At 42.5% G+C, this 18,776-nt stretch overlaps 1 protein-coding gene across 1 annotated transcript in view; it reads left to right on the top strand.

Annotated features, from left to right (window-relative positions):
• Positions 1 to 1,530: 1,530 nt before the first annotated feature.
• Positions 1,531 to 18,776, top strand: part of PPP1R42 (protein phosphatase 1 regulatory subunit 42) — a 30,548-nt gene continuing 13,302 nt past the window's right edge. The window contains exons 1-7 of the mRNA XM_075270452.1: positions 1,531 to 1,718; positions 5,854 to 6,020; positions 6,587 to 6,725; positions 7,232 to 7,348; positions 16,057 to 16,174; positions 16,895 to 17,023; positions 17,327 to 17,498. Coding sequence (XP_075126553.1) covers positions 1,584 to 1,718; positions 5,854 to 6,020; positions 6,587 to 6,725; positions 7,232 to 7,348; positions 16,057 to 16,174; positions 16,895 to 17,023; positions 17,327 to 17,498 — 977 coding nt within the window. The 5' untranslated portion in view covers positions 1,531 to 1,583. The remainder of the gene's footprint in view (positions 1,719 to 5,853; positions 6,021 to 6,586; positions 6,726 to 7,231; positions 7,349 to 16,056; positions 16,175 to 16,894; positions 17,024 to 17,326; positions 17,499 to 18,776) is intronic.

The following is an 18,776-nucleotide window of genomic DNA, read 5'->3' on the forward strand; positions in this document are numbered from 1 at the left end:
CCCCTTATAATACTGAGAAATATATGCCATTTATAATAATGCTTCAATCAAATATAGCTCCTATAATAGTATGTCTTTCACTGATGCCTCTTTGAGTATCCTGTCAGCCATAATTGCCTCTTTTAATGCACTAGCTACACATATCCTTATTATTGTACAAGCCACAGGTGTCCCATTATAATATTATCTTCATTATTTTTTTAATTATATCATACAATTATTGATATTGTATAATTAACTTGATAGATAACTTGTAAATTGTATTGTTCACATCTGCGTTTAGGTTTCCGTTCTTTGGGTCCTCTTGGGAACCCGAAAAATGGAAACCAAACCCGCTTAAAAAGCAGTTACCCAAGGAAACCTGCGGAACGCAGAGACTATAATAATAATAATAATAATAATAAATTTTATTTCTATAGCGCCAACATATTCCGCAGCGCTGTACAATTAGTAGGGTTCAAATACAGACAGAAAGATACATTACAAAGAAAATCATTTCACACAATGGGACTGAGGGCCCTGCTCGCAAGAGCTTACAATCTATGAGGTAGAGGGGGTGACACAAGAGGTAGCAGGGGCGGTATTACTTATACAGAGGTCAGACACTTTTGTAATAGAGGTGACTGTCATTACACAAACATAAGACTTTATGACCAGTCGTGTCCTGTAACATGTGGATGGAGCTTGGACCTATAAAGTTATCCTAAGATTACATCATATCATGTGGGGAAATGTGGGAGTGGGGACAGAGGAGGGTTAAGGGTTTACGTTAGACATTGTGATAGGCATGTCTGAAAAGATGTATCTTTAGTTTGCGTTTCACTAGTTTGCGGATTCACTGGGTTTCTGCCCAAAAATGGTGGAGAGAAAAGTCCCACTTGCAGGATTTTTCTCTCCACGTTTTTCAAGTGGATTCGGGAACAGAATCCTTGAACAAAATCCAGTCATGGGTGTAAACCTAACCTTAGAGGATCTTTACTGCCTCTGACTGACCATTACTATCAGCCATTTATGAAGGAGTTGGAGGAAACTTGCAAGATTAATCTCGTGAGGTTCACCTAACACATACTCACCTCCTGTAGACTCTCTAGGCCCACAATAATGATCATCTGTAGTAACTGTTGCTGATACAGTTGACTACAAGATCAGATTATAAGGGGGGGGGGGGCACTTACTTGCCATTGGGCCCTGGGCTACAACCTGTATCACCCTTATTATAATCTGTCTCTGGAGTCGTGCCACCTAAATAATCTGTCATTTATCATAATCGAGGTAAAATTCCCAATGAATTGCAATTTTTGTGATCACATCCATTGTAATAACTTTCCCTTTCATAGCCGTCTAGTCATTTCTTGTCCTCTGATATTGAGATTTATGCCACTAAATGTCACAGGAACTTTAGATTGATTTTATGTTATGGATTATTGCTGCTGTAACTTTTGATTTGTTATTGGCATGTTTTGTGGGGACGTGGATATCACTGATCTATGGAATATCTTTACATTCTTGTCTCTACAGAGCAATGATGAACCCGATATCTTAGTGTCATACACAATTTCTAAGTCCTTTGTTTCTACTAAGTAATGATGGTGCGCCTGACAGTGGATCTCATCGCACGGACCAACAATCACCTCCGCAACAGGAGAGATGAGTCCATCACCCAGTACTTGAAAAGACTGACTCATCTGAATTTTTCTAATAAACATATTGATTGTCTTGTAAGTATTGAGGTTTTCATTTAACTCACTATTTGTGTCTAGTTATCTGTCTTATATGATATCTATGAAATGTATTGTAGCTATAAAAGATGCATCTAATGTGAAGTACAGTGTGAAATTCCAGGATCTTAAAGATTTTGCCAAGAACTGGTCGTGGGCTGGTCATTCCCTTCAAAGGAGAATTTTGTAAAAGAGTTGTCCGGTCTTACTTTTTTTTATGGCCTAAGCTTAGGATGGACCATAAATATTTGATCTATAAGGGGCCAACACCCGGCACTCAGACCAATCATCTGTACGGAGATGCTTCTGATGCCTGCCCTGTAAACAATACGGGGCCATAAGCAGAAAGCTCTGTCCGCTGTATAGGGGCCCGCGCCTTCACTGCAAACAGCTCCCATTGAAGTCAGTGGGAGGAGAGAAGTCGCTCCACTGTTGATGAGATATTTATGGCCTATTCTCAGGATAGGCTATAAAAAAATAAAAAAAAAAAGCCCGGACAACCCCTTAAAGCTGGCCACTCTTATTACATTTTAGACTGCCATTGCTCGTCTGCCTAGGAGACTGTCGGCTGTCATATAGAATGAAGCGGTAATACGTGTTCTTGGCCTGATGCTCCATTTAAACGAGAAAACACAACCCTTATTCTCCTATTCCCAGCAATCAGTATGTTATTCCCTCTCATATGAATAGATTGTAAGCCCTCGCGGGCAGGGCCCTCTACCCCACTGTGCCAGACGATCACTGTTAGTATTATATCTACCTGTATATTCTGTGTACTGTATGTAACCCCCAAATGTAAAGCACCATGGAATTAATGCTGCTATATAAATAAATAATAATAATAGATAGTCTACCAATAAGTATTTGGACACATGTGGTATAATAGAAAAACAACATTTATTCCTATTCAATAGTTGGTAGAACCCAGCAGATGCTTCCTTACAGGTGGTATTGATCGACACAATACTCCCGGATGCCTGGTGAAACTCCTGGTGTATTATTATTATTGTTTATTTATATAGCACCATTAATGCCATAGTGCTTTACATTTGGGGGTTACATACAGTATACAGAATATACAGGTAGATATAATACTAACAGTGACCGACTAGCACAGTGGGGTAGAGGGCCCTGCCCGCAAGGGCTTACAATCTATGAGGGAAGGGGGTAGAGACAGAAGGAGAGGGGGAGACAGCGCAGATGGTGGTGTGGTGATAGTGTTAATGGAGGTTGTAGGCCTTCCTGAATAGCCTTCTTGAAGCCTGTGATTGTGGGGGTCAATCTTATGTGTCTTGGTAAGGAGTTCCAGTGTATGGAGGATGCACGGGAGAAATCTTGGAGATGCTTGTGTGAGGAGTGGATGAGAGCAGACTAGAGTAGGAGGTCTTTGGAGGATCTGAGGTTACGTGTGGGCAGGTAGCGGGTGTATGTGAGCCATTGGTTGGGTGTGATTTCTCTGGCCAGCACTTGTCGGATTCTATCTCCTAGTTTTGGGGGTCTGCCGACTTGGGGCACATCCTGACAATCACCGTTCACCTTCCACTTCATAATCACATAGGCCACTGTCAATTTTACGTAATTCAGTTTGCTTGCTATGTCCCTTAAGGATCGACATTTCTGTCATACTCCACAATTACCCCTTTCTCGAAATCGGACAACTCTGCACTTCGTGGCAACTTGCATGCGACTAATGGCAATGCTGTTTCCTACACAATATTTAACGGCGGAAGGCGTGACACCGCAGATAGCTTCATTTGCATGGGTGTCCAAATACTTATTGGTAGACAGTGTATTTGGTCTAACCCCTTTAAAAGGATTGTCTCAGGTTTTTAATAAATTGCCACAAATCAGGAAATGCTATAAAATAACTTTAGCTTACTAGGCCTCTCTAGTCACTGCTGCGGTAATCCCACCGGATTCCTAATGTCATAAAATAAATGTGTCCATTGTACAATAAGAAGAAACACGGTAAAAGTGTATATGTGTGTGGTGTGTATGTGTGAGGGCGGTGTCGCATGTGTAGCTCTTACAGACGTGCGTTCCCATGACACGTCAACTTTCACTCTGCCTTCAAAGTACATTACATTGACGTGCTAACGTTGCATGCTATCCCACATAGCGGAGCCGCGGTTTAGGCGGTAATTGGTGTGTTCACCTTGGCTTATTCACCTCTGTCAGGAGAGGTTTTCCTACTCGCTCTGTGATTTTACACAAGTTAACTATTTTAGACATTGTCTTAAGAGACTGTCCACGTTCTGTGTCAGGTGACATATAATACTTTCATGGAGACACTACAAGCCTTATAAACATAGGCTAGGTTGTACTGTGTAGAATGGGAGGATAATGTACTTGTCAGATATAATGTAAAGCAGTTGCGGTATTACATATATCCAGTGCAGCTCATTGGGATGACTTTTTGATAAATGTCTGTATGGCAACTTGTCACTTCCATGTTCTTTAGGGATATTACACCAAATATATCCACTTTATTAAATTAAGGCTATGTTCACATCTCCTTTGGGATTTCCATTTTTCTGATCTGATATAGAAATTGAAAAAAGATGGAAATCCTGACAAGGCTACAGATACATCATACGATGGACACAAACCAATCCCAAAGGATCTCACCGTCTATAAGGAGCTATTCACACTTTGGAAAATAAAGCGGAATTGAGACGGACTTCCAGCTCAGATTGCTCTCCATGTTCTGCCTCTCTGGCTCCCAACGGCTTCAACTTTCCACTGCGGCTTTCATTTGCTGAGAAGGCTCAGATAATTGGGGCTGAACAGCCGAGTAAACATATTAAAGAGGGCCTGGCACCTCTCCTGCCATATCTGTAAATACTTGTATTCCCTATAAAAAATCTGGCTTATCTTTTCTTATAACTACGGTATGTTGTTTGATCCCGTGGTTATTCCTCCTAGAAAATTTATGAATAAATTGACAACTGGGTGTTTCCAGATGGGTGTGTATCCTTACACTATCTGAGCTGTCCAGTCATCATTGATAAGGAAAATGGTAACACCCAGCAACAATTTCATCAAAAATTTCTAGTAGGAGTAAGGGTAAGATCACACAGGGTTTTTTGGACCAAAATCTGAGGCGGAGGCGGCCTCAGGTTCCGGTCCAAAATATGGTAGCTGCAACTGGATGCCGATGCAGTGCACTGGTATCCAGTCGCGCACTCCGCTCTGGATTAGGCCCAAATGAATGGGCCTAGTCGGGAGGAGGGAGTGTCTTCAGGCGGATGTTGCAAGGCGACTCTGCCTGAAAGAATGAGCATCTCGCTTCTTTTTAGGGAGTTGGAACAAACCAGACCGGCTTCCATTTATTTCAATGGGAGCCGTCTTTTTGGTCAGGATTTTGAGGCGGATACGGCCTCAAAATCCTGACCAAAAAACTGTGTGAACTTACCCTAAGGGTAAGTTCACACTGGGTTTTTTGGATAGGAACCTGAGGACACCGCCTCAGGTTCTGATCCAAAAGCCGGGTGCAGTGCATCAGCATCCAGCCGTGCACTCCACTCCAGATTAGGCCCAATGAATGGGCCTAGGCTATGGAGGGAGTATCTTCAGGACGATTCATGAGGTGTAATGGCCTGAAGAATGAGCATCTCGCCTTTTTTTGCGGGAGCCTGAACAAGCCGGCTCCCGGAAAAAGCTCCTGAGTGGCTCCCATTGATTTCAATGGGAGCCATCTTTTTGGTCAGGATTTTGAGGCGAATAAGGCCTCAAAATCCTGACCCAAAAAATCTGAGTGAACTTACCCTAACAAAGGAACAGCACAATGCCGAGTTGAGAAAAAAAAATGTTTCAGAATTGTTATTCCATGGGGCGTACAGTCAGGAGATTGGACAGGCCCTTCTTAAAACCAAACATTTTCTTAAATACTAAACCAATAAAAAAGGACTAATAATTAATATGCATCAAAAATCTGAGCGATGGGTTAAACAATCATTCAGTGGGTCATAGACTGGCAGGACACGGTTATAGACTAATGTGCAGTAGGCAGGTGTAGTTACTGTATAGCTACTTAAAAACTGGGCAAGGAAACAAATTTGGTAGGCTAGCCCTATATGTGCGGTACATGTGGAGTGTTTCTTTAAACGTTTTTTTACTTTCTTTGTATCATCAGGATGACCTGTCTGCATGCAGAAATCTCACAGTCTTATACCTTTACGACAATAACATTAGGGAAATAAGGAGTCTTGGATTCCTAACAACTTTAACTCACCTATACCTCCAGAATAACTGTATATCCTGCATAGAAAGTCTGAGTGGGCTGAAGCGACTGGAGAAGCTGTAAGTGTCAAATGCTTTTTGTTGATACATATTTACATTTATTTTCTATGTTTTCATATTGTTTAATTCTCGGTTTACATGTAAATTTTTTGGACAAAAAAAATATGGCAAAGTCATTTTTCCGATAAAAAAAGATGAAATGCATCAGAAACCTCACATTATACCTCGAAGAAGTGCTCCAGTAAAAAAAAAAATTGTCTCTTTTTTATTATAAAGTATTTTTTTCCGCTGGAAAACCCCTTTACAATACGGGAAACAGTAAAAAAAAAATATATATATATATTCTGAAAGTTGAAATGAAGAGATACTAAAGATCCTGCCATAGTGCTAGATCACTAAAATATTTATGACACTCACTTTGTTAACATCATTTTCCAAAGATGTCATATTTCTCTATGTAGCGTAGGTTCACAGTGTTGGTGTGACAGAGAGCGCCCGTCCGTCTGTCTTCTTCCTTTTGTACTTGCCGGAGTTCACTAACCCTAAATAATGGAACAAGAGTATTATTAGCTGCTGCATTGTCTGTTACTATTGCACCTGTTCAGATGGGGCTCTTTCCTCTCCAGGTATTTAGGAGGGAACTATCTCACTGTCATTGAGGGACTGGAAGGTCTGGAGGAATTGAGGGAACTGCATATCGAGAGCCAGAAGATTCCCCCCGGAGAGAAGTTACTGTTTGATCCTAGAACACTTCATTCCTTATCTGTTAGTATCAGTATATTCTGACTTCTAGATATTCTGGCAACAAAAGAGGGTTATGTATGTATACGTATGACATTTATGAAAGCAAAACGATTGCCCATGACATCACTTTGCAGATGTCATTTATAGTAGAATACACAGTTGTACTCCTGCCTAAACTGCTGGGAATGGAGAAGATTCTGATCCAGGCAGTTACCCTTTAATGAGATGTGCCGTATAAGGTGACTGTCTGGGCTGTCTCTTGTAAAAGCCTTTTTTCTATGTCCAGGCACAATACTCTGCCATGTATAGTAATACTAAGATGGTCCCCCAGAACAAGAGCTGCTGGTATACAACAGCCCTCCATTCTAGTAAATGGAAGTGGTCCCAAGTGCAGAAGGTCCATATGTCCTAGTAGTCCATATGTTGTCTTTGTGAGCCAGCTTCTTTAAATTTCCATATACTTGCATTTGACAATAACATTTACTATGTTTTAATCTTTTTTTTTTGTTTATATTTTTCTTTCCCAGAAGTCTCTATCTGTACTGAATATTAGCAATAATAATATTGATGAACTGAAAGAACTTGCCGTTTTGGAAAACCTAACGCAGCTTGTGGCTATAGACAACCATCTTCATGATATCAAGGTATTTATTTATTACATATGTTTCAAGAAGTTAGTTTAGAACTCATAGTAAATAGAGATGAGCGAACAGTGTTCTATCGAACACATGTTCGATCGGATATCAGGGTGTTCGCCATGTTCGAATCGAATCGAACACCACGTGGTAAAGTGCGCCAAAATTCGATTCCCCTCCCACCTTCCCTGGCGCCTTTTTTGCACCAATAACAGCGCAGGGGAGGTGGGACAGGAACTACGACACTGGGGGCATTGAAAAAAATTGGAAAAAGTCATTGGCTGCCGAAATCAGGTGACCTCCATTTTAGACGAATAGTGGATTTCAAATCCGGGTCATATGAGAATGTGAACTTTGTGACTATGAGACAGGGATAGCTGTACAGGCAGGGATAGCTAGGGATAACCTTTATTTAGGGGGGAATGTTATTAAAAATAACTTTTTGGGGCTCTATCGGGTGTGTAATTGTGATTTTTGTGAGATAAACTTTTTCCCATAGGGATGCATTGGCCAGCGCTGATTGGCCGAATTCCGTACTCTGGCCAATCAGTGCTGGCCAATGCATTCTATTAGCTTGATGAAGCAGAGTGTGCACAAGGGTTCAAGCGCACCCTCGGCTCTGATGTAGCAGAGCCGAGGCTGCACAAGGGTTCAAGCGCACCCTCGGCTCTGATGTAGGAGAGCCGAGGGTGCACTTGAACCCTTGTGCACCCTCAGCTCTGCTACATCAGAGCCGAGGGTGCGCTTGAACCCTTGTGCACACTCTGCTTCATCAAGCTAATAGAATGCATTGGCCAGCGCTGATTGGCCAATGTATTCTATTAGCCTGATGAAGTAGAGCTGAATGTGTGTGCTAAGCACACACATTCAGCTCTACTTCATCGGGCTAATAGAATGCATTGGCCAGCGCTGATTGGCCAGAGTACGGAACTCGACCAATCAGCGCTGGCTCTGCTGGAGGAGGCGGAGTCTAAGATCGCTCCACACCAGTCTCCATTCAGGTCCGACCTTAGACTCCGCCTCCTCCGGCAGAGCCAGCGCTGATTGGCCGAAGGCTGGCCAATGCATTCCTATGCGAATGCAGAGACTTAGCAGTGCTGAGTCAGTTTTGCTCAACTACACATCTGATGCACACTCGGCACTGCTACATCAGATGTAGCAATCTGATGTAGCAGAGCCGAGGGTGCACTAGAACCCCTGTGCAAACTCAGTTCACGCTAATAGAATGCATTGGCCAGCGCTGATTGGCCAATGCATTCTATTAGCCCGATGAAGTAGAGCTGAATGTGTGTGCTAAGCACACACATTCAGCACTGCTTCATCACGCCAATACAATGCATTAGCCAGTGCTGATTGGCCAGAGTACGGAATTCGGCCAATCAGCGCTGGCTCTGCTGGAGGAGGCGGAGTCTAAGATCGCTCCACACCAGTCTCCATTCAGGTCCGACCTTAGACTCCGCCTCCTCCAGCAGAGCCAGCGCTGATTGGCCGAATTCCGTACTCTGGCCAATCAGCACTGGCTAATGCATTGTATTGGCTTGATGAAGCAGTGCTGAATGTGTGTGCTTAGCACACACATTCAGCTCTACTTCATCGGGCTAATAGAATGCATTGGCCAATCAGCGCTGGCCAATGCATTCTATTAGCGTGAACTGAGTTTGCACAGGGGTTCTAGTGCACCCTCGGCTCTGCTACATCAGATTGCTACATCTGATGTAGCAGTGCCGAGTGTGCATCAGATGTGTAGTTGAGCAAAACTGACTCAGCACTGCTAAGTCTGCATTCGCATAGGAATGCATTGGCCAGCCTTCGGCCAATCAGCGCTGGCTCTGCCGGAGGAGGCGGAGTCTAAGGTCGGACCTGAATGGAGACTGGTGTGGAGCGATCTTAGACTCCGCCTCCTCCAGCAGAGCCAGCGCTGATTGGCCGAATTCCGTACTCTGGCCAATCAGCACTGGCTAATGCATTGTATTGGCTTGATGAAGCAGTGCTGAATGTGTGTGCTTAGCACACACATTCAGCTCTACTTCATCGGGCTAATAGAATGCATTGGCCAGCGCTGATTGGCCGAATTCCGTACTCTGGCCAATCAGCACTGGCTAATGCATTGTATTGGCTTGATGAAGCAGTGCTGAATGTGTGTGCTTAGCACACACATTCAGCTCTACTTCATCGGGCTAATAGAATGCATTGGCCAGCGCTGATTGGCCGAATTCCGTACTCTGGCCAATCAGCACTGGCTAATGCATTGTATTGGCTTGATGAAGCAGTGCTGAATGTGTGTGCTTAGCACACACATTCAGCTCTACTTCATCGGGCTAATAGAATGCATTGGCCAATCAGCGCTGGCCAATGCATTCTATTAGCGTGAACTGAGTTTGCACAGGGGTTCTAGTGCACCCTCGGCTCTGCTACATCAGATTGCTACATCTGATGTAGCAGTGCCGAGTGTGCATCAGATGTGTAGTTGAGCAAAACTGACTCAGCACTGCTAAGTCTGCATTCGCATAGGAATGCATTGGCCAGCCTTCGGCCAATCAGCGCTGGCTCTGCCGGAGGAGGCGGAGTCTAAGGTCGGACCTGAATGGAGACTGGTGTGGAGCGATCTTAGACTCCGCCTCCTCCAGCAGAGCCAGCGCTGATTGGCCGAATTCCGTACTCTGGCCAATCAGCACTGGCTAATGCATTGTATTGGCTTGATGAAGCAGTGCTGAATGTGTGTGCTTAGCACACACATTCAGCTCTACTTCATCGGGCTAATAGAATGCATTGGCCAGCGCTGATTGGCCGAATTCCGTACTCTGGCCAATCAGCACTGGCTAATGCATTGTATTGGCTTGATGAAGCAGTGCTGAATGTGTGTGCTTAGCACACACATTCAGCTCTACTTCATCGGGCTAATAGAATGCATTGGCCAATCAGCGCTGGCCAATGCATTCTATTAGCGTGAACTGAGTTTGCACAGGGGTTCTAGTGCACCCTCGGCTCTCCTACATCAGATTGCTACATCTGATGTAGCAGTGCCGAGTGTGCATCAGATGTGTAGTTGAGCAAAACTGACTCAGCACTGCTAAGTCTGCATTCGCATAGGAATGCATTGGCCAGCCTTCGGCCAATCAGCGCTGGCTCTGCCGGAGGAGGCGGAGTCTAAGGTCGGACCTGAATGGAGACTGGTGTGGAGCGATCTTAGACTCCGCCTCCTCCAGCAGAGCCAGCGCTGATTGGCCGAATTCCGTACTCTGGCCAATCAGCACTGGCTAATGCATTGTATTGGCTTGATGAAGCAGTGCTGAATGTGTGTGCTTAGCACACACATTCAGCTCTACTTCATCGGGCTAATAGAATGCATTTGCCAATCAGCGCTGGCCAATGCATTCTATTAGCGTGAACTGAGTTTGCACAGGGGTTCTAGTGCACCCTCGGCTCTGCTACATCAGATTGCTACATCTGATGTAGCAGTGCCGAGTGTGCATCAGATGTGTAGTTGAGCAAAACTGACTCAGCACTGCTAAGTCTGCATTCGCATAGGAATGCATTGGCCAGCCTTCGGCCAATCAGCGCTGGCTCTGCCGGAGGAGGCGGAGTCTAAGGTCGGACCTGAATGGAGACTGGTGTGGAGCTATCTTAGACTCCGCCTCCTCCAGCAGAGCCAGCGCTGATTGGTCGAGTTCCGTACTCTGGCCAATCAGCACTGGCCAATGCATTTCTATGGGGAAAAGTTAGCTTGCGAAAATCGCAAACTGACAGGGATTTCCATGAAATAAAGTGACTTTTATGCCCCCAGACATGCTTCCCCTGCTGTCCCAGTGTCATTCCAGGGTGTTGGTATCATTTCCTGGGGTGTCATAGTGGACTTGGTGACCCTCCAGACACGAATTTGGGTTTCCCCCTTAACGAGTTTATGTTCCCCATAGACTATAATGGGGTTCGAAACCCATTCGAACACTCGAACAGTGAGCGGCTGTTCGAATCGAATTTCGAACCTCGAACATTTTAGTGTTCGCTCATCTCTAATAGTAAATATTGGCCTATTTACAGTTTGATCTGAGTTATAGTTTTTGATGTAATGTTTATCATTTTGGTTCAGAAAATATACTGTAGTATCAATGCTAAGGCTCGGTTCCCATCTGCGCTGGGCTCTCCATCATTCATGTCCACCCCGGGACTCGAACGACGGAGAGCCCGAATAGCAAAACAACACTTACCTACAGACACAGCTAAATATTTCTCCTCAGTGTTTACAGCTCCTGGCCTAGGTTTCAGACCACCTCTGCTGTCTAGCAGCAGTGGCTGGGTTTGTGATGTCAGTCATTGTTTCTAGCCACTATTCTCTTCTTTTCACTGGGACTGACAACTAATCCTGCTGTCACTGCTGCAGAACAGAGCGTGCACTGGCCTCTGTTATTACTATGTGTAAATCCAGAGAGAACTTTGCAGTTTAGAGTGCATTCACATCTGCATAGTTTAATCTTCTGGCGTGTTGTAGGATCAGAAGAACGGATTAAACAATGAAGCAGATTCATCTAATGATGGATTACACTGGATTCCGAGGAACCCCTTTGACTATAATAGGGTTCACCAAGTACCCATCATAGTCGCCAGACACTAAATTCAGACTTTTAGGAATTTTCCTCTGTGATTTCAGCTGTACTCTGTGCCGGATGGACTCTGACGCAGTTGTGAACGTAACCTGAGTCTCTGGTGCACAGCACACAGGCTAAGCACCCACACTTACACAGGTGCTCAGCAAAGATACAACCATTAGCACAGGGCCTATGTACACCGCTTAAAGAGGTATTTTGACCTTAGTCATTTAAGGCATAGCCATATTTTCTCTCTATTTTCTTTAGGATTATGTCATTTTAACGTCCTCTTAAGTAGATTTATCATCATTATGACCTTAATGTATTCAGCCTCTGGCCAGTATTGATTATTGGAAGAACATAATAGATAGATGAATTCATTTATCCCATGTCTGAGTCATTACAAGATGAACAATATAGATTTTCTTTTTCCTGGGAGATTATGACAAGCTGTCAGACGGGTGACAAATTGCTGTCTGAAGTCCTAGTTAAGGATCTGAGTTAAACATTTCCAATAAAAATGATGTCCCATTGTTCAGATGCAAGTTCATAAATGGGCAGTGTTAACAATGAGAAGGCTACGGCCAGTGTTACATCCCTTGTGTATGATTCTGATTTTGCAGTAACTTCTAAGCGATGCTGTGACATGATCATTTATCAAGTAGAAGCCGCATAAAAAGGAGCTGGTCCCTCTAGTAATAGTTATTGAAAGGCTGGAAAGTGAGAGCACTTTATTAGAGACAGGAAGGCAATAAACAACTCGAGCGTATCCAAAGAAGTCATCATATTTCACCGCAGGATTAGACTATTCTAACATAAACATACACTAGGACCAGCATGTTCTGGGTCATTTATCAAGTGAGTCGCAGTTAGCAAAAAAAATGCAATATATTTATCAAAGGCTGGTGCTACAAATTGGGCGTTTCTTCGTAATGTATCACTTTCTCCTTTCTCTGATGAACATTATTAATCTAAAAACCACAAAAATAAACACTAACGCCTTAAGTTTTTTTTCCAGTATATGTTATGGAAATTAGAACGAGGTCAGAGAACAGTGACATAGACTTTAAGACATACTTTTCTCTATAGTGCATTTGGATTCTGTTCCAAAAAGTTTTTTTTCCTAAAGAAAGAGGGATGACTGAATGCTCATAATTAAACCCAGAGTTTATTATCATGTCATGGTGTCCTATATGATAATGGATCTTCCTAATGCTATCCCTATGATCTGAAAGGTAGTCTTGTGTCAATTACACCTATAGCACAGGTAAATGACTGATTTTTTGTTACATTATTCCCTTTCAGGGTTAGGTTAGACCTGTGTCACTGTCTATGCCTAGTAGTCACTATACAATTACTTGTTAATGCCAATGTCAGCCATTCATTTGGCAACAACCTAAAGACATAAAGATATGGCATCGTTCAGACTAAACATCAGAAGGTGAAAAATATGTGATCTGAGTGCCCGTAAACGTATCTGTACACATTAAAACTAGAGAACAACCCTGTTCTCCTGATCAGGAAGGGGTCTCAGCAGTTAGACCCTCAACAATCTGCAAGTTTGTTGCTCAGATGAAAAACCCCTTTAAACCTGCTACTGGTGCTTGACACCTACTACAGTGACTATCAGTAAGTTTTCTAGTTCACCCCAAGTGCTTTATTCACATCAGTAGTGTTCAGTACTGCTGGTGGTGTCCTTATGAGGGTGAGCTACAGAGGGGCAGGAGACATCATGTCAGCTAGTCTCCACCCATCATCTCAGGGAGAACTGAGAATTACAGATAAAGCCAGTGCAGGGGAAGACTACTGAAAATGCAGAATGCAAGTCATATAATACATAGAAATATTGTTACTCCTCATGTAGAGGCGAAAAGCTTAGGCAGACTTAAAGATGTATTCTCACAACCCAACAATCATATTTTACATAAAAGTATTTTGGAAAATATCATTGTCGCCCATTAAAAGTAAATAGCAAATGTGTATATGTCATCTGTAGTATTTCTTTCTCAGTTTGTCTTTGACTTCCCTATGTCTGCTTATTGGGTAAAGGCTATATAAGTATGCATGTCCTGTCCTAACAAATGCATGAATAATTTCTGCTAGAAGGAATGGCCAGTGCTGCACTTAGGAAGTTCACAGAGCAATGTATATCTGGGAAATGTAGTTTTCACTAGCGAGCAGACAGTCACATGCTCTATAGTAAGGACCACCCCCTTTAGCCATTGCAAGCAGAAAATATAATGGTGTTATTGGGGCACATATCTTGAAACAGAGGGCATATAGGAGGTGGGTGACTCACAAGTACAGTGCAGATGCTTTATTTGCATGGTTGTACGAGTTTAAAAAGAAAAACGCATCCACACATTGCAGAAAAAAATCCACAGTGGAAAAGCTGCATTTTTGAAAATCACAGCATGTCAATTATACCTGCAGAAACGCTGTCGTTTTCCATATAGGTATAATGGGACAGAAAATCCATGAAGGAAAACTCTCAATCGCACTTAAAGGGATCCTATCTTTCAAACACATTTTTGTTTAACTAACACGTCGGAATAACCTTAAGAAAGGCTATTCTTCTCCTACCTTTTGTTGTCCTCTCTGCGCCGCCGTTCCCTTGAAATTCTGGTTTTAGTTGGTATGTAAATGAGTTCTTTCGCAGCACTGGGGGCGTCCCCAATGCTGCCAGAGAAGTCTCCAGCGTCGCCTCTATCTTCTTCTGGAACAAGGTCTTCTTCTGGCAGTGGCTTCTCTTTCCCGGCCACGAGAAAATGGCCACTTACAATACTGTGCAAGCGGCCATTTTTCTTGTGGCCATGAGCATGTGCAGTCGGCTTTACCCGAGGCCTAGAAGTTAGAAGCCACCGCCGAAAGAAGACGCGATGAATACCTTGTTCCAGAAGAAGATAGAGGCGGCACTGGAGATTTCTCTGGCAGCATTGGGGATGCCCCCAGTGCTGTTTGAGCACTGGGGACCGCCCCCAGTGCTGTGAAAGAACTCCTCATTTACATACCAACAAAAACCGGAATTTCAAGTGAACGGCGGCACAGAGAAGACAATGAAAGGTAAGAGAAGAATAGCCTTTCTTAAGGCTATTCCAACGTGTTAGTTAGAAAAAAATGTTTGAAAGATAGGATCACTTTAAAGCTAGTTCCACGAACTCAACAATGAATTAATTATAGCCAGATGTCCTGTAAACAGGTCTGAATCCAATAAAGCATCTTTGGGAGATACTGAAACAGGAGATTTGCAGCATGAAAATGCAGGTGAGAAATTAAGTTATCCAGTTTATAACAGTAGGATCGGGGCCCCACGTGGCACAAATGCTGCAGATTGCCTGTGGTGTATATAGGTATAATTGAAGCAGAAAGTCTGCAGAGGAAACCTTTGTGAACTTTTTGTCCAAAGTGCTATGGGAAGAACTGCAATGAGTTTCCGCCACGATTTTTCCCCGCACCATTTTTTTTGCCATGGGGCATTAATGTAAATCAATATATTTAGTAGGATTTTCTGCAGTGTATTAAATCCAATGAAGTATCGAAGTTACTTCAGTTGTTACATAGAGTGTGCTTAATGAAAGACAGAACTGACAGGGGAAGTGAGATAGGTGAGTGACGCTGGGTTTACACCAGCGCCCGATTTCTGTTTTCAGGTTTCCTTCTTCTGCCGACAGAAGATGGAAACCTGATAGACCGTGTCCGGCCGTGAGCGGCGGTGAGCGTTTTGTGCGTGGCGAAACCATTTTTTTTTAACCAGACACAAAGTCCTGCATGTCCGACATTGTGTCCGGTTAAAAAGAAACGGTTTTGCCACGGAAAGCACAAAACGCTCACCGCCGCTCACGGCCGGACACTTTCCAAACCAATTCATTTGAATGGGTTTGAAAAATGCCTGCATTTTTCCGTCTTCTGTCCAGTTTCGGGCAGGAAACAGAAACCTGCAAAACAGAGATCGGGGTGCACATGTGAACAAGCCCTGATAAAAATTTAAGTAAAATTGTTACAGTGTGACATGAAGGGCATTGTCTTGCTCAGCTATGCTTACCGCTACAATGACTATGTGTTATTATAGAAACCATCCATTTCAGCATTGTCATGATAGGACTGTTGGCTTACACTGAATTCTTCTTTCTATAGGATCTGGAATTTGTTCTGAGCAGATGGCCACAGCTGTGGAGGATGGATCTCACTGGAAACAAAGTTTGTCAGAAACCAAAATATAGAGATAAAGTTATAGTTATCTCAAAGGCACTGGGTAAATGTATACATAATATACATACATAAAAATCTATGCAAAAATTCATATTGGTATTGTAGACAATGATATAATGATATCTGGGCCAATTTATCCAATTTATTGTATCCTTCAATAGATGGCACTCCGTTGATTCCAACACAGTTGGAATATTTTCTCTAGTCCCGACTGTTCCCTAGCAGTCATTTCGGTTAGTTTCAGCCCAATTATGTATTGTCAAGGGGGTGGTACAATTCTGGAGCTCACAGCAAAGAGCAATGAACAATGGCAAAAAATTCCAACTGTGTCCAAATCAGAGGATCAGTGCCTATTGAAAGATGCAAGAGTTAGTGGAGGTGATGAGTCGGTGCTATAACCCTTTCCCTGCTGCCCACGTATATATACGTCTGGCCAGGGTGGTATGAAGTACGTCCTTGCTACTAATGCCGATTTCTCAGGATCTCTTAGGACTATGAAGATTATCTTGGATTCATTTTAAAGATGAGAATCTCATGATCATGATAACCATTACGGATGCAGAGCAATTTATTGGTGAAAATGATGTTCGGCATTCAGATCCCAATGCAGATCACAATTCCCAACAGTGATTTTAACACCAAATCACTCTGAATCTGTAAGGGCTATCATGATGATCTTGGTATAATTTTAAAGATGAGATTCTCATCTCATGTGTGATACTTTGTGTAGATTGGTTTGATACATGGTATCTCTTTACAACAGAAATCCTCGATGGTAAAGAAATCAAGGAAATGGCCAGGAAGTTCTTATTGAACTGGAAAGCCTCAAAAGATGCCAGGAAGAAAAGCAGAGAAGAGAACATGGCTGATCGATTAGTATTTCAACAGTTACGTAAGTCATGTCATAGTAATCAGTGATTCACGAGATAGGACATAAGTGTCTGAGAGGTGCAGGGCACATTCTACGACACCTTATATTTCATGTGTTTACATATCCAAAGTGCTAAAGTGTGGCAAATGAAACAAACAAGAAATGTCCACTGCCTATAGTGAACTTTGGATGGTTCTGGCGTCCTATGTATCTACTTGAAATAACTAAACTGTAATACATTTGGTAAATTTATTTCAAGTTAATGTTCCTTAATCTGTTCTGGATAATACATTTAACCACAGTTTTATTTTATATTTCTAATAGATGGTTTTGAACATCCTCAGTCCATTCTGCCTGCCCAGTATCAGAACCAGAGATATACAGCGAACGACAAACCAAAATACTTCTTTATGGCTCAGATGCAAAGTGAACAGAAACCAAGTCACCTACAAAAACCAATGGCAAAGAAGACCATTGATATTAGTGAAGATATACGGTGAGCCAACAGCTAATGTTATAGGCCCTTATATTTTTGTCATATTGTATTTTTGCTTGCCCTGTGATTAAAATCAGTTTAAAAAGCAAAAAAAAAAAAATGTGGGCAATGTTTTATTATTACCTACTTTTTGTTAGGTAAGTGTGTGCACCAGATATATACAGAAGACCTGCTCCTTGTAGATACTTTTCTGAAATCCTCTGGTAAGGAGTCCTGCTCATAGTGCCTTAGAAGCTTAATTCATGTTTTGGAAAAAGAAAAGTGCAGTAGCTTAAAGGGGTTGTACCAAATTTACAATGTGTTACTCATCCACAGGTTACGGGATAAGTGGCTAATTGGAGGGGTCCAGCAGTGGTAATGGTACCTCTGTACTCTTGCACCCTTGTCTATATGTAGAGGTGATCGCACACTTTAGGTGCTCCCTCGTTCAAGTCTGTGGGACTGCCAGAGATAGCCAAATATTGTACTTGGTTTCTCCTATGCAGTGTGTGGGGAAGTTCGCTCGGTAGAAACAGTGGTGCAGACCCAAACAGTCAAGACAGGGACACAAACTATGCAGCAAACTGGTTTATTTAGGAAAAAAAACAAAAACAGGAAAATAAATAAACCTTGACTTCAGGCACAAATGAGCAAAACAAAATACAGCCTTAACTTCAGGCATAAAAATAAAATATAATAAAATTTTAAATTAAATAAAAACCTGCTTATCTGAGCAACTAACTAAACAGAACGGATAACCTAACTATATGTGTGGCTTACTTCCAGCCATATGAACAAAACAGGCGCAATATTGTCTCACCAAACTCAGGGTTGCAGGACAGAACCCAAATTACCGTATTTTTCGGACTATAAGACGCACCCAGGTTTTAGAGGAGAAAAATAGGGAAAAAAAAATTTTCAGGCAAAAAATGGTAAAATATTTAATGTATGGGAGATGTAGTTTTGGAACAGCTGCAAGGCCACATTGACAGGTGACCCTGCAGCTGTACGGGGATGTATAGGGCATTTTTTTTGTGGGGCCAGGTGTACTTTTTAGATATACCATTTTGGGAAATGTTTATTGCTTAGATCACCTTTTATTTAATTCAGAGGCAAAACAGAGAGAAAAACCCGGCGGTTTAGCACTTTTGATTTTGACGTTCACTGTACATAAAACTATTAGTAGACCGGGCATTTTCAGACACAGGGATACCTAATGTATATGTTTCACAGAAATGTTATACTTTTATATGTATTCTAGAGAAAGGAGGTGAACTTTTATTTAATTTTTTTATTATA

Source organism: Leptodactylus fuscus, chromosome 4, assembly GCF_031893055.1.
Source record: "Leptodactylus fuscus isolate aLepFus1 chromosome 4, aLepFus1.hap2, whole genome shotgun sequence".
Lineage (NCBI taxonomy): Eukaryota > Metazoa > Chordata > Amphibia > Anura > Leptodactylidae > Leptodactylus > Leptodactylus fuscus.